The 16,672-nt window shown below is 42.8% G+C and overlaps 1 protein-coding gene across 8 annotated transcripts in view; it reads left to right on the top strand.

Annotated features, from left to right (window-relative positions):
• Positions 1-5,375: 5,375 nt before the first annotated feature.
• LOC144468621 (kazrin-like) overlaps positions 5,376-16,672 on the top strand; it is a 32,667-nt gene continuing 21,370 nt past the window's right edge. For 7 of the 8 annotated variants that reach the window (XR_013493834.1, XR_013493835.1, XM_078178226.1 and 4 more), the window contains exons 1-2: positions 5,376-5,587; positions 9,796-10,159. Coding sequence is in view for 6 of the 8 variants with exons in the window: in XM_078178226.1 (XP_078034352.1) it covers positions 5,384-5,587; positions 9,796-10,159 (568 nt within the window). In the remaining 2 variants the exon portion in view is untranslated. The remainder of the gene's footprint in view (positions 5,588-9,795; positions 10,160-16,672) is intronic. The other variant, XM_078178228.1, reaches the window with a different exon arrangement.

The following is a 16,672-nucleotide window of genomic DNA, read 5'->3' as shown; positions in this document are numbered from 1 at the left end:
ACGTGCCGCGAAAGCGTCGTTAAGCTTATCACGGACAATGTTTATACCTCTGTTCCTCGACAGAGCGATATTCTATTCTGAACCGGCGAAAGGTTGGCGAACTATTTTTAATCAGGCCTGTGCACCTTCATCGTTGCTCGAGAAAAGAGAAAATGAAGGAAATCGGAGGTCAGTGGTTATTAATAGGCGTCCGCCTTTATTCCGCTCTCTAATTTGGATACGGTGCACTTGGCGGACGCTTAAGGCACTCTAGACGCACCTCGAGTCGCTGCCGATGGAATGAAAATTGTTGTTCGTTTATATGAATTTTCTGCGGTGGAATTGTGAGCTTTTCGCACTCGGAGGTGTTGTTAAACATTTTTATAGAGCGGTCTAACAGAAATTTTGTATTAATGTTATATTTAGAAAACTAGTAAAAGAGTTGCTTCAAAAGTCAGAAGACTTAATTTTTATATGCATAATATGTGTTCAATTATGTAAAATGGAAGTACTGGTGCTCAGAGGAATTATTTCAGAATTAGAATTAATATGCTTGCAAGGGAAAAGGGTTTAAATAGGGAAAAGAAAATGTATCGCAACGAGGCGCTAGCAATTATCAATACATCTTGTTATAAAATCTATTTTTATTGTACAGAGGCTCCAAACAGGCTTTTTAATTGTCTTTTATACATGCATTTGATGTCGTTCAGGAGAAAATTGTTTGTTGATATTAAAATAGGAAAAAGAATATGTCGCAGTCAGAACCTTGTTAAAAATTGATTTTGAGTGCAGAGGGTCGGAACAGGCTATCTAATTGACTTTTTTATATATATATTTAAAATTGGACCGGCGCAGAGAAAATTGTTTCTCGATATTGAAATATACAAAATTATATTCGACCTCCAAAGTCCGCAAAAAACTCCCATCCCCTATCCACTAACGTTTAACAACTCCGCCAATCACGCCCTTAAAACAAATACTGGTCCCTTTTTTTTAAACCAATCTCGGTCCAAAGTAATCGTTCCCTACGACCATAAAAAAAAGCCACGGAATCAACGTGGCACCGTAGCGGCGGACGAAAGGGGTCGTAAAAATCGTCGGGAATCGACAGCCGATCGGAACGGAGGCCGGGGACACGTATTTGCCGATAATTTATTTAACCGGCGGATTCGTATATCGCCTAGGTTATCCTTCCGCGCTCGCGCAGGATGTTAGCGAAACATCAAACACAACGAGATCCCCGCGGTAGCGTACACAGCGACGTTTACGATGTCAAACAACGGAAGAGCCTGGATATGGAGAGAGAGAGAGGGAGAGAGAGAGGGAGAGAGAGTGAGATCGACGAGATTGCCGGCGTGTTTCTGTTTGAACAGAACCCGTACGGCGGGGGAGAGTTGGCGGAAGAGGTGGAGGTGGAGGGGGGGAGGAGGAGTTGTGTTCGCCAGCGCGCGGATGTTAAGCCGACCGGATAAAAAATCATAGAGAGCGCCGGAGAGGTTCGTTCTACGGTGAAACAGGGCGGGCGACAACGTCCACCGGTTCGGGCGGTGATGAAGTGGATTACGCGCGATCCGACAAGACGGAAGAGCATAGAGCAAAAGGGAGGGGAGGGGGGAGGAGGAGGAGGAGGAGGAAATTGACGTGCTACGAGGAAGAGAAATTGCTGTAAGACCCGGGGACGTGGTCCGTTTCCTTTCATGTTCCATTACGAGGAGCCGTCGTCCACTCTCTCTCTCGCTCTCTCGCTCTCTCTCTCTAGTTAGGTGATATCCGATGATAGCGGATAAACGCGGACCAGCTCCGCCATTACGACCCTTCGTGATGGACACTGATGACCCCGGAAAATTCGGCTCGGCAATAATAACGCGGTTAACGCCGGCACTCTCTCTCTCTCTCTCTCTCTCTCTCTCTCTACTCTCTCTCTCTCTACTCTCTCTCTCTACTCTCTCTCTCTCTACTCTCTCTCTACTCTCTCTCTCTCTCTCTCTCTCTCTCTCTCTCCCTCTCTCTCTCTCTCTCTCTCTGACCGGCTCGACGAACGACGGTGCCGCTACGAAATTTGAGGAATTGTCGCGTCGACGGCGAGGATGCGCTCAAAAATTTGACGCCACGAGATTTCGCGGTAATCGCCCTGGCTACGCGATTAAAATGATTTATACGCGAGACGATAACGCTCGGTGCGCGGAATTATACGGCGCTGGGGATGATGGCTGTACTTGAACGAAATTTAACGTGGGCAGAGATTTCGGGGGATGAGATTGTTGCTCGAGGAAGCAGCGTAATTAACAGATGCGTTTACGTATGAGCATGGTTTAATACGTTGTGGAGATTTGTGGTAATAATATTGGCGAAGTATGAATTTTAGTTTGGTCCTTTGTGATCGAATTAAATTCTTTTCTCTTTCCGCAATATTATTATATATTATAGGTTATTAATTGATATTGTATGTATTAGATATTATCGGTTATTATTAGGTGTTAAATATATTATAATATTATAGGTTATTATTAGGTATTATATATATTATGTGTTATTATTATTATTATATTATATATTCACAAAAATTATTATAATCGAAAAATTTCCAGTTACCATAATTGACAAGAAAATAATATAGCAAGTGGTTAACATGTCCTTTCTAAAAACAAACGATATTCGAAAATGCTTCAATTAAAATTACTTTCTCCTTTCTTGCCACTTAATTAAATTACCTTACCATTTATAAATCCATATATCTCCGTTCAAATCGCATCGCCAACCGCGAATCTGTTAATTTAAAAACGCAATAAATACATCCGCTAGACAGTCGAAAAGACGAGACGAATACATGTATCATATTTCGTCGACACCGTGCCAGAACGAAACGCGTATACCGCGCGGTCTGAAAAAGAGATATAATTAAAGAGGGTAGAGCAGAATGTAATTAGAAGCGAGAGAAACAGCGAATAACTGAGATACGCCGGCGCTATAAAAATACTGATACGGAAACGAGGGAGGCACGGGAAACACGGCGCACGGCGGTGGAATATAATATAATATAAATAAAAGAGGCTGATAACAATGAGGCACCGCCGCCCGTGGAGAGAGATCTCTCCCTCCCTCCCATTCAAATTAGAATCAAGAAAGCTACGGTAATGGAATAATTATTCGCACACACGAACCAGCCTGTGTACTTTGTTCTCGTTAGTTTTTTAATTAGCTAATTCTATAACTAATTACGCCCGTATTAAATACTCTGTATGCGTGTGTGTATGCTCGCGGAGAGAATGTTCCTTTCGTTGGAATAGGGATGATGTTCTGACTGGAATCAAACGCGCGTATTAACGGGCGAAACGTAATTCGACTTGCAACCCGGGATTTGATGAAATTATTGTAAAGTCTGAGGTGAAGGTAATAGCGTTGCTCACGATTATGCGAATAGTTGCTGTGGTATAAGAGGGAAATACAGAATTTGAATTCAAGATAATTATTATTATATTATGGTATAGAATATGATATATAATATAGTATAATATATTATAGTATACTAATATATTATACTAAAAATATAATATTAAAATTACTAATTTTATATTCACTCTATTACAATATTAAAATACTAAAATTATAATATCATAGTGTATAACTTTATCATTATATTTTATTTACTATTTATTAGATTAAACTTACCCCAAATGCGATATATTTCCAACTACCCCCAATAACAACATAAAATCACATTAATCTGAAAAATAAATGACTATCATTGTATAATCACAGCAAAGCACTACAAACAAATGAAACTATAATTCAGTAATTCTAACTACGATATCATTATAAAATAAAAGACATCCATACAGTATCGAATAATCACATCGACGAACCAGAAGGTAATACATTTTCGATACAATCGATACACCATCGATGACATAATAATTGTAAAGCGAAACGACAAAGAGGACAACCGCACGGTATTGAATGTTCATGCGCCACAATGAAACACAATTTCAATTCATCGTGGCTCGGACGACAAAGCAATCTTCGAGTGAAACACGAAGACGATCGTATCGAATGATCGGAGACGCAGCAAAGAAATCTAATTTCGATGTACCGTCGAATTCGACAAAGTGCATAAATCTGGAAATGAAAGTGCATGAATCTCGAATGAAAATGCATAATTCTCGAATGAAACACGAGGACGGCTATCGAATGATCCGAAGAGATACGAGTTACATGCAGATAGATACGCCGATGTCGCGTGGGAAAGGTTCGCGCAAGATGAACGACGCGATCGTGTTCGCCGATCTCTTTTTTAAGGAACCCATCGTTGCCGGTCGATCGGGCACGGTAATTCGATACAGGTGCGACTCGGCCCGTTTATTTACAGGTGTCACGTACACCCCTTTCGCTTATTAGCCGGCGGGATGTATCAACCTGCGCGGAGAACTTAATCCACTTATCTTTCCCTCCGGGCGTAAGTTACTTCACACGCCGCACGTAGAACAGGTGCTGTGCGGCTCGGTTTATCGGCTAAACTTCGGGACAACGCGATTACTGACGCTCGAACGGATCGGTCAGGTGTGTGTCGGGGCCGGCGGAGACTCGACGTGTTTTCGGGGGTTGAAAACTGTCGATCGTAAGCGTTTCCTGGCCGCTCGACCGGAAAAACGCTGCTCGGCTGCTCGGGCGACGACTTCCCGAGGAACACCTTGCACGTGTCCGGAAGAACTAATTCGCCGTTTAGACATTGTAGCAACTGCTTTTAAGCGAGTCTTGCGACTGGCGATAGGTATATAGGGTTTTCCAGTAAGGGCGTAGTAATGTATCCAGTATTAATGAATTTTTTTTATTTGAAAGCCATCGCTCGAATACAAAGAAAAATATAATAATTCTTTATAATAATAGCAAGACTAGGGTCACTGAAAAATTCGCCTAACTTCTATCACAAATAAAAGGAAAGCTATACCAATAATATTTATACTTCTAAATTCATAAGATGAGTTTAATAATTTTAATTTAAACTGAATTTTAATTTCGTCGATAAAGTTGTCCCTCAAACTACCCCCTCCCTGGCGAAACAAATCACGCGATGGACTCCATAGTTCGAACCACCCCCTACCTTGAACGTTATCAATTTAACAACTAGACAACAGCGACCTGTTTCGAAAATTCGAAATCGTCGATGAGGAAACAACTGATCTACCTTCGATCATCCGATGGGGGTGGCTGATGTCAGTCGCCGATGGTAAAAGAGGACGTCCATTCCCCGAGCGACGAATTAATCATTCCCGGTCTCGCCCAGCTTTGTTCCCCGACCCAAGTAGTTTGCACTTTGTAACGCTCTCCGCATGCATTGTTAGACGGTGGTGGTTTTGGGTGGAGTTACTGCCCGGATATGGGTCTCTTTGACCGTTGATTGCAGCGGATGCGGGAGAACGAGGCGACCTTAGGACGCCTTCAGCAACAAGGAGTCGGCATGCCGTCGGAGGAGCGCGAGAGGGAGAGGGAGAGGGAACGCTGGAGCTTGCTGAGAGCCGCGAGGGACGAAGCCGATCGAAGCCTCAGCCTCGCGGCTAGTTTGGCCGACAAAGAGGCCGCCCTCTCGCACGCACACGCCACTATAAAAGAGGTAAGGTATCCCTCTTTTCAACGGAGGCTACCCCCGTTCAACAGACGACGTACCAGAGGTGAAACACAGTGTAAACTCACAAGAGGCCTGTCATACAAGTGTAACGGCCCCGTTTTCTTTCAGAAATGGGTAACGCTCTTCTCCCCTTTATCCGTGACCTTTGAAATCCGTCCCGCTGGAAACTACCCTCGCGTATCGAATTACGGCCGCAGCTGCATCTCTTTAAACAATCCCTATGATTTTCCAGAATGCTTTTTCTTCTCGGCAGTATTCAGCTAGGAATTCAACTCGCGGCGTTTCTGTATTTTAATTTGTCGTGTTTGGTGTTTTGCAACAACCCTTAATGTTTAAGTGGGGCATTTAAATACGAGGAGGATGTAAATTAATTCGTGAATATTTAATACTTTTTTGGCTTTCGGATTTTTAGAAATTTTGTGAGAGGGGTGGAAGCAATCCTCGGAGGTTAAGTTATAAATTAAATGTATCTAGGGTGTGTTGAGGTAATTATTATTTGCTTGGAAGAAATATTTGCTTGTTATTTTTGTAATTCTTATATTAGGGGTGGAAGCAACCCTGATATTTAAGATGTAATATTATTCAGTCAACAATGACGAGATCGTGTCTTTAAAAAATATTTACACTGTGTTCTGCCAATTTATAACATTTCAACGTGTATAGTAAGGGTAAAAACAACCCTCAAAATTTCTAACATACTCATACTATTATACATACAACAAAAAGAAAGTAGAACATGTCTATAAAGATATCTTTCGAATTTCTAACTTTTAATACACATAAAAGGGATAAAAACAACCCTTAAACTTCCCGGCGACTTCGAAATCGACCATTTCTCTGCAACACATTGCCCGCATGTCTTCTCCAACCCCAAAAAGTTCGACAGAAGACCATCCTTCCTCCGTACATCGTCGAAATTAAAGAAAAATGATGCCGTCCCCTATTGTTTTCACTTTCCAATGCACGTCGCGCACTAAATTGATACTTTCGCGCGCGGGCGCGCCCCCCCTTTTGTCAGCGAAGAATAAACGACTTTTGTTGGGGTAGAAATTTTCGTCTCCCCGGTGCGGCATAGTTCGCGGGGTAAAAAAAAAAAGAAGTTTCGGAAAGATGACAGGGTGTCGCCGGCATTATGCTCGCCGGCATTTCTCGCGGAAGTAGCATTGTGTCGGGGAAAAGAAGTTTTCCGCGTCGTCCGGGGGAATTTTAATGAGGTTTCCTGTTCCGTGGAGAAAATGGCGGAGAGAAGAGAGAGGGAGAGAGAGAGAGAGAGAGAATCGATAAGTAAATAGCCCGACGGAGTATGTATCACCGTCTCCCGCCGGAAGTCTCTTTGATCCGCCTCGATGCCGTCTGTTATTTTTGTTCGCGCGCGCGCGCGCGCCGAGGATACAAAAAGAGGGGGGGGGGGGGGGGGGGGGGGGGGTGACAGAGGAAGGGTCTATGTAGATGGGAAGATTTTTCACGCGCGGAGACACCGGATGCTGAACTTTCGGAATTATTTACCGGACGCGTTGACTCTGCTTTTAGCGAAGTTGGCCCCCCTAACCCCCCCCTCCCCCCCCCCCCCCCGCCGTCACGGCGAACTTTCTCGCTCCCCGAAGGTTTTAACGATGAAATTGTTACGCGGCCAAGTTTCCACGGAATTAAATGCTGCTGGGAATACCACACCGTCGCATCGAATCCACCTCGGAATTCTCTCTTCTTTTTCTCCGACGCGATGAGCGGCTCCATTAAATTGTCCGCGGATCGTCTTCGGGCTTCCACGCCGTCGCGGAGAAGCTCGGGAAAGATATAAGCCGGAATTGTTTCGGATGGCTCCCTTAACACTTTTCCTCTCTGATTAACCCCCGTGGAACGCCCTCCTGTGTGAGCTAGACTCCTTCACCTAATAAAGGAAAAGCCGAGACTGTCGAGGCTCGCGCGATCTCCACTCGCAACGAGAAGAGAATTTTATTTTTTCTGTTTAAAGATTTGGATATATTATTAATATTTAGATATATTATTAACGTTCAGATATATTATTAAATTTTGGATATATTATTAACAATTTAACAATCAAAAATTAGATATATTATTTGCACAGATTTAATTCATTAAATGATAATATTCTTTATGAAACTCGATGATGGAATAGTTTGAAAATTTCCTCGAATCTCGCGGCTCTCTCTCTCTCTCTCTCTCTCCAGAAGTTTGATTTCACCATCGACTATGAACATCGCCGGTTAAGCGTCGTTCCGCGTAAGCTCCATTTACGAAGGTCAGACTGTTCTCATAAATTCTGGCTCGCGGATAAAAGCAGCTAAGCGAGAAGCTCGACGTATATTACAGGTGCACTAAAAATGGAGTGGTTCTGAATTATTCGAAACTACGGCATAATTAAGACCCGATCGAATCTTCTTTACGCCGGCTACTTAGGGGATGCACTCCCGGAAGTGCTCTCTCTCTCTCTCTCTCTCTCTCTCACGGCCAACAATATTTTTAGTCTACTCACGCGGGCAGGGTTGCCAATCCGTCGCAATAAGGAGAACTACTGTACCAATCCCTTCTGTATCGTTCTTATAAATTACTAGAACAATTGTTTAAATTATTCTTGAACGTTTGTAATTAATATTGGTACTTCTATGATAGGTTTATTAATTTTTTATAATATTCAAACTTCTATAATAATGTATTATAAAATTATGAGTTATAATGAGATATAATACATTTTCTTTTTAGAATCTTCGATAACGTCAGCAGGTTTCTTATATTATAAATAAATTATTTAACGGACTGAAAATCGTCAATTTACCAATTATAGAATTTTCTTCGATGTTAAAATGTTCTCTTAAATAAATAATAAGCGGAGAGAATTTAAAGCGACCGCTGAGCTTTCGAAATTACCCAAATCCCAAACAATTTTTAATTTCCATACAAAGATCGTAAAACATTTTTCTAAATTGGAAAAAGTGCAAGGGCAGAGAGAGAGCCGCCCTTACCAAAATAAAAGAATACGGTCGGCGGGCGAGCGCACGGGGGGAGCGTGCTCGAGCGGCAAAAGAGGGTGGGCGGCGTCGACCTATCAGAAAATAAATTCTGTACTAATTATCGCGGTCGGAAAATAACTTCGGCCGGTATTCGGTTAAATCGAGCGTCTCTTTCTCCCGCCCTCCGCCGGCGACTGTGTAATTCCGTTACTTAAAGAACGCCGGGCTCCTGCGTAAAGTTCTTTTTATGGGTGGAAGCACTCCGCGGGGCGGGCGGCCGAAGAGTATCGGCGATCGATCGCCGTGCGCGCGTGGTTATTACGAGAGGCCGCACGGTTGGGGTAAGAAAGAAGCGTTTCTTTCGCGCGCGCATGCAATTACGTGCGGCGAGGGGCGAGGCCGCTTTGAGCCCTCAAATTGTCCTCGACGCTGCGCATAAACGGGGAGCTACCCACCCCGGCTAACGAGTTTAAAACTGATGGCTCGAGGGTCGCCGGGAATGTGCTCAACAGTCACGCACGCCCCGAAAATTCCCGCCTCGTCTCGCGGCTCTTGCGCAGAGACACGCGCCTCTCTCTCTCTCTCTCTCTCTCCCTCTCTCTCTCTCTCTCTATCTCTCTCTCTATCTTTCTTCGCTTTCATTAGATAGAAGTGCTCGGCAAATGCAACCGCGGATCTCCGTACTTTAATCAACTGTTTTACGAAACCGTCGCCGCGGAAGTTCGAACCGTTGATCTCGCGCGCTACTCGCGAGAATTAATCGCTGTCACATCGAGCGGAACGTTTATTCTTCGACTCCTTCATCGCGGGTCAATGCGTTGAAAAAATATTAATTAGGCGGGTGTATAAATTGGGTGGAGAAGTATTTAATATTCCTCTGGCAAGGTTTTACCGAATATTTATCACCTCATAATTATCACCGAATTTTTACCGAATTTATCATTGAATTGTTTCCCAATTTTTCTCGAATCAGACAGGTATACAACTTGGACAAGCACCTTAGTATTTAATATCCCCCCTGAAAATGTTTACCGAATATTTATCGCCTCATAATTATCACCGAATATCCCTGAATTTTTCTTCGATTTTTCTGCGACTTTTCTCAAATTTTTCTGCAATTTCCCTTCAATTTCTGTTGAAATCGGCGACCGAGTTTCGGCGCCGCCGACTTCAAAGGCGTCGAATAAGAGGCGTCGCACTGTCACCTGGTCTTTCCGCGAACAGTTGCAGCGTCAATTGGCGGAAAGAGGCGGCGGCGGGATCTGCCTGAGCGACCAGGAGTCCCTGGTCTCGTTCCCGAGGAGCAGCGTGAACGGAGCGGCGACGCCGGGCGCCGGGAGCAGCAGCGGGGGCGGCGGCGGCGGCTGTGGTATCATCCCTCATATGAATTCTCAACCGCCATTAGGCAGCACAGAGCTGGGAGTGACTGTTGGGAACGTCGGGAATGCGGCAGGTGCTGGCTCATCCGGCGGGCAGGCGGGCGATCGCGGGAGCTGCAGCGCGGACAGCGGCGTGCGGGGATCCAGCGATCGGGAGAGCGGAGGCGCGACCAGCGTGGGCGGCAATTTATCCGACTCCACCACCGATGGTAAGCGACATTCATTTTATACGGATCGACTTACCCCATCCCTCCCGTCGCCCGGGGACCATGCGCCCCCGGGATGCCGGAATCGATGGCGTTCTTTCGCGCGCACTTCCGACCAAGGATCGTTCGATTCTTGTGGAGAAAAAATAGAGCTTTCGATCGAATTTTTAGAATTGTTTCTCTTTTCTTCATAGTCGATTCTTTCAGATTAAACATCGGCAATGAATTGTATCACTTAGGGTAGAATTAATTTATAGTAAATTATCGTCGATGTTTTGGGTTTTCTGGTCGACATCTCATTGCATTAATTCATGTTGCAATTTATTTAAAAATTATGAATATGTATTAATGAATTCTATTTTTAAGATTCTACTTTGAATCGCAATATTACGATGTCATTTATGCTAAAAAATAGAAAGAGGGTTTGTTCTAGGATCAACGTGCATAATTTAACCCTCTGCGATCGTATATCTACCCTCAGCCACAAAAGCTATTTATTACAGCTAAAATTAAAACAAATATCCAAACTCCAATAGAAGACTTAATAAATTCTATTTCTCTATTTTAATCATGAACATTATATACTACCCTCCGTTCAACAATTAACACCGACCAGCACAACCCCTATGCATAAACCTAATTATAATTTCCTCTGCAGAGGGTTAATACAAAATATACATCCCTCTTAATACTTCTGCTATTCTCCATATACGCCACAATTTTAAAGAAATGTTTTATAAAGAAATGTTAACGTTTTATCGGTTAGCAACACTCATCCGGAACGATAAAAAAAATCAGAGGACGTTTCCCCCGCATCAGACACGGCTTTATCTCCTCCGGAGAATTCGGTGAACAGTTTCTTTGAATTTTGAGGGACGCGTTGTATCGCGAAGCACACATTCGCCACGAATTTACCCGCCTTCATAAATACAATAGCCTGTCTCCCCGAAAGGAGAGCGCACCGTAACGGATAGCTACCCTCCCCCGTTCCACTTGCACCTGACTCGTAACATATGGGTTGCAAGAGCGACGCGGACAGCTGTTGCGACTACCGAACCATCTCGAGTCCTCTCTACCCGCGGAACAATAGTGTGAGAAACATGTTTCTTTCTGATCACGATCGCGTCCCTGTTCGCGCGGCGACGCGCGCGGAATTTAATCATTTTATTACGCCGCCTTTCGGAGCTCGTCGAAATTGTTGAAAGATACGATTTGTTTCTTATTTTATTTCATAAAATCGTCTTCGAACGTTTCCATCGTTCGGAAAAATCCAAGGTCTAAAATAATCAATGGACGACGATTTTAATAATTATATATTTTTATTCGTCGATTTGTGGTTTGTTTCACTCAATTTTTGTAGATCGAATAATTTATCGACGATGAAGAAATATTGCGTCGCTATAGTGATTTTTATCCTTTCCAACAAAGCACGATTATAGTAATTTTCGTATGCGTTGCTTTATATTACAACGCGCTGTATAAAATTGCATTATTAATTATTAACACTTTCACGGACAGTAAAGATTATTTCAAAAATAGTCAGAAAAATTATTCTCAAAGCATTACATTAAATCGCATAATAATAATAATAATTTTAAAAATATCGTGCTAGATAAAACAAAATACATAATAAAACAGCTTATACAATATTAAAGCCTTCGAATCCTTTTGCAACCTAATAAAAAATAATGCTATACCATTCACTCCCATAATCTTCTTAAAATAAATAATTACATTTAAAATAAACATACAAAACCTCTAACAGAAATAATAAAATAATTCAAATACCAAAATCATCCCTCAAGTATCCACGCGCATAAAACAGCATTGCCACGCGTTAAATGACGTAGAAAAAGCCGCGCGCGAAGATTCACCCAAGGTACTCGAACTGCACTGTATTAAACTAGCCCCGAGGGTCTAACCTGTTCCGGAAAAATGCGTGAAATGTTTACAGCGTACGGTTGAACGGATAAGATGCCGCGGCGACGGCGGCGCAACAGGCCGCGCTCGTTTTAATTAACCCGTAAACGCGGCGTAACCGCGCAGAAGTCGTCCGAGCCGGTAATCGTCTTGACGAATGAACATCGAGAGCGGCGCGTAACTACGTAATCGGCATTATTATTCATCCGAATGTCAGCCGGCGCGGGACGGCCGCGCGGCCGATTCCTGCGCTTAGGTGTGCGACGAGCGGCAAGATTAATCGCCTAGTTAAAGTGCATTACGGTGCATCCGTCGGGGCGTGGAGCCCGTTGCAAAAAGAGAACACGCGTCGCCTAAGAGAGAGAAAGGGAACACGCGTGGCGTGAGAGAGAGAGAGAGAGAAAGAGAACACGCGTGGCGTAAGAGAGAGAGAGAGAGAAAGAAAGAGGGAGAGAGTGTGAGAGAGAGATAGAGATATGGAGAGAGAAATATAGAAGGAGGGAGAGAGAGTGAAAGAGTGATATTGAGAGAGAAAAGAAGAGAGAGAGTGAGAGAGATATATAGAAAGAGAAAAAGAGAGAAAGTGAGCTAGAGATATAGTGAGAGAAAAAGAGAGAGTGAGAGATATATAAAGAGAGAAAAAGGAAGAGAGTGAGCTAGAGATATAAAGAGAGAAATAGAGTGAGCTAGAGAGATATAGAGAGAAAAAGAGGGAGAACAAAAAGGGTGAAAGAGGAGCGCAGAGGCTGATAGCTCCGTCAACCGCGAATGTTAGCCGAACGTAGGTGACGGGCTAATCGAGCGCATTTCCTTCATGTATTATTCAGCCCGGGGCACGCCGTGTCCGTGCATTAAAACGGATTGATCGATTTCGTCTAGGACAAACATACTTCGCCGCCGATGGCACGCGTGTGCGTGAATTTTACGCCGAATATCGCGAACGCCGCGTTCCCCGCACGCGAAACAAACCGCGGCTAGACGTCCGCCGAATATTTCGAGCTAGGAAACAATTATTTACGCATTCGGATTTTTATTAGATTAAATAATTGAAAGGTTAACTCCTTGTACCATAATTTTTCTCAGACAGAGTTGATTAGGATTTTTAACTGTTTGGTGAAGTTTGACGAGTCTCGCGAAGGAGATTTTGAACAGAGTGTAATAAATATATATTTATTACTGTTTTATCGTTGTTAATATACAGGTATTGTACAGACATATAATAGTTGTCAGTTATTTTATTTTTCTAAGAAATTATAATTGATTTTATTAGGGTGAGATTCTAATCGCTGCGATCGTGGAAGGAATTGTAGTGTAAAGGGTTAATAATTTCCTTACTGAGACGAGATTATTATTATAGTATTACTATTACTAGATTTTCATGATGAAAGATTCAGATTTTGTTTGAAATAATTGGCAGTCGTATTTATTTAATAATACAGGAAATATTCAGTGCGAGGGATTAGACTGCGGATTTGCGAATTTTTCGAACTCTTTAGAATTAAAATAATCTCAACTGCAAAGGGTTAAACAATTCCATCGAGCCCCTAGAAGCACAATATATTTACGATCTCTTTAAATATGTTTCCTTCTGATCTGCTCGCCTCTGTCACGAGCAAATAAATTCCGCGGGTTAATCAACCTCTCGCGCACTTTTTAAGAATTTAAATCGCCTGTCGTTTCTCCAACATTATTCAACAACGCGACGTCGCCGTCTTTAATGAAAACAATTCCACGCGGACAACGCGTTTCGACCGGTCCCGCAGAGATGTCTGAACAGAGATAACAATAATTATCCGCTGGTAGGTTATTTAACACAGTCGCGGGCCGTTTTATTCCGTATTAAAATAGATCGATAACGAGGGAGCGTGCCGCGCGGTTCTCCGCCACGGGAGCACGAGACTTGATAATTAAATTGAATATTTAATAGGGATAGCCGGCAGATGAATTGTTAAACATCGAATCATTCCCTGTCGCGTTTGAAAAATGTTTCGGAATCGATCGCTGCCTGTTCGACCATTCTCCTCGATTTTTAATACGTTTTCAGCAGTTTCATTGGGGAAATTCTAGTCGGTTTTCTAAAAGCAATAATACAATTATTATGAACAAATTTGAAGCGTTGGTGAACTGCTAGGAAACTGCTAGGAAGAGCGTAGATAAATAAAAACGCGCTGGTTCTCTGCGCGTCCCGGGGCAATCTCCGAGCGGCGTTACGTTGCCTCGCTTGTTAAAACTTTCAAATTGAAAAATTAAGTGATTGTTATATTTCGCGGCGACGCGCGGCCCGTCCTAGAAACGACGTGTCCGGCCGCGTTTGCGGAGCGCCCGGTCCTCAAACACCGCTTTTTTCGTCGGCGCGCGCCCAGCGCTTTCGCGTTGACAAAGCCGGGGATCCGGAAAACATACACGCCGAACGACGAAACGGAAATTGAAAATTCGAAACACGGAAACCCTCGTTCTTTCTCTTCGTCTCTGACCCGTTCTCCTCGTCTCTGCCCCGTTCTCTTCGTCTCTGCCCCCCGCCGGCCGTAAGTCGACGGACGAACTCGTGTACGCAAAATTTTCTATTGTTTTCTCTTTTTTTTTTTGGCAAACCTTCTGGCTATACGTTGTACATTTCCGCGCAGGCACGCCGACAATTACGGTCGAGGGGAGCGGTCTCGACATGGACAGCATCTCCGTGGTATCCTCCATCGCGCCGTCCCACGTGTACCAGTGTAAGTGTCCAAAACATAATCGCTGATCGTCGTCTCTACTTCCGTTTCTTCGTCGTCGTTCTACGCTACGTCCAGAGGAGATTCCTCTTTCGCTTCTCTCTGTGTGTCTCTGTCTCTCTTTCTCTGTCTGCCTGTTCTCTCTCTCTCTTTTCTGTTTCCTCTGTTTTGTCTGCCTCTGTAGGGCCGCCGGAAAATTTCCTTTAATTTAACACATAATTATTAGATGATAATAATTACAAAATAATTGGAAGAACTTTATATGAAGTATTAAAGATTGAATTATTTATATGTTGATATTATCGTATAATTGTTATAATATTTTTATTCTTTATTGTTATAATGTTTTTAGTATCCTATATTGAATAATTATTATAGTATTATGGATATATTATATTAAATAATTACTATAATATTTTTATTAATATATTATAATATCTGGAAATCTGTTCTCTTTTTCTTTTTATGTTTCTCTGTTTTGTCTGTCTTTATCTGGGCCAGGAAAAATTTGACTAAACATTAAAATAGCTTTATATAAAATAGTGAAGATTGAATTTGACATAAAACAGTAAATATAGAATTTTATATAAAATACTAAATACAGAAATATTTTTCGCAACTGAATACTATTTAAAAATACACTTTAATCGAACCCTGAAATTAAGTACTCTTCAAAGATAATATTTCATAAAATATTGTTAGAAAAATTATAAAATCTTATTTATTCCTCTTTGCTTGATTAAAGGATCCTTCTATTTTTTTCCGTTTCCTCGTTTCTCGTCGGACGAAGGAGCTATTGATTCACGGGATACCCGAGCCGATGAGATGGCCGAGAATCGCGGTTCGGATCGCGGGAGAGAGTAACACACTTCCTCCGCGCCTAACTTTCACGACGAGATACGCTATCCGACGAATTTTCGTTCCCGTGGCCGGGATAGCCAGGCGGATTTTCTTATTCGGTCGCGCGCGATGGAAATCGGAGATACGTTTTCTCATCGGATCGCGTGGCGAACTCGATTTTCCAGTCGGATTTTTCGCCGCGGCTCGGCCTGCTGAAAAGTTGCTTCCGGTAGACTCTATCAAAGAACATAGTATATACATATATATCTTGTTAACGTTACAGTCGTTTGCCCAAATAATTTCTATTAAATAATTTTCTAAAGCAACGAAAGACCGTATACTCCGTCGCTCTTTACATTCGCGATATCGGTTGTTCAACTTTGAAAAATTCTCGCGATTAAACTATAGCAGTTATTCGATCAAAAATTACCAGGAATTATTCTGTGGACTCTCCCGAGTAAAATAATATATATTTTTTTAATATTGCATAAAACTGGACGCTCTTAAATAATTTTCAAAGCGACGGAAATATTTCTATAGATTCAAATCTTCAACGAACCTACATTTTTCTACAATTTTTCTGAGCGAGTTAAATAAATATTTCGCATTGTAAACAATTCTCCGGACCTCCGAGAACACGTCTAACTGCACAATATTAAAAAATTTGTTAAACCATCCGAATCGCGCGGCAATCGTTATCTGCTCAAGATACGTGTTTCCGGCTGCGCCGCAATCACGGCAGATAACGTCGGCCGTGAAGAAAAAACAACGCATTAGACTCGGTAAGCAATTAGCGTTAAAATTTGCTCTTATCGAGTGTCCCTCGTTTCTTCTCATTCGCCCCCCATGGTCCTCCTTTTTCCGTCTGTCATTCTTCTCCATTTCGCTGTGCAATCGTCGCCGCACCTTCGTCATCGTTCCTCCGTCACCGTCGCTTCTCCGTCGCCGTCCTCCACTTCCGGTAAACTCCTCCCGCTTCTGCGCGCCTTTTTTCCGTCCCTCCTGTCTGTCCCTCCTCTCTGTCTCGCGGTCTGGGTCAGGCGTG

The sequence above is a fragment of the Augochlora pura genome, chromosome 4, assembly GCF_028453695.1.
Source record: "Augochlora pura isolate Apur16 chromosome 4, APUR_v2.2.1, whole genome shotgun sequence".
Lineage (NCBI taxonomy): Eukaryota > Metazoa > Arthropoda > Insecta > Hymenoptera > Halictidae > Augochlora > Augochlora pura.
This window is presented reverse-complemented; position numbering and strand designations above follow the sequence as displayed.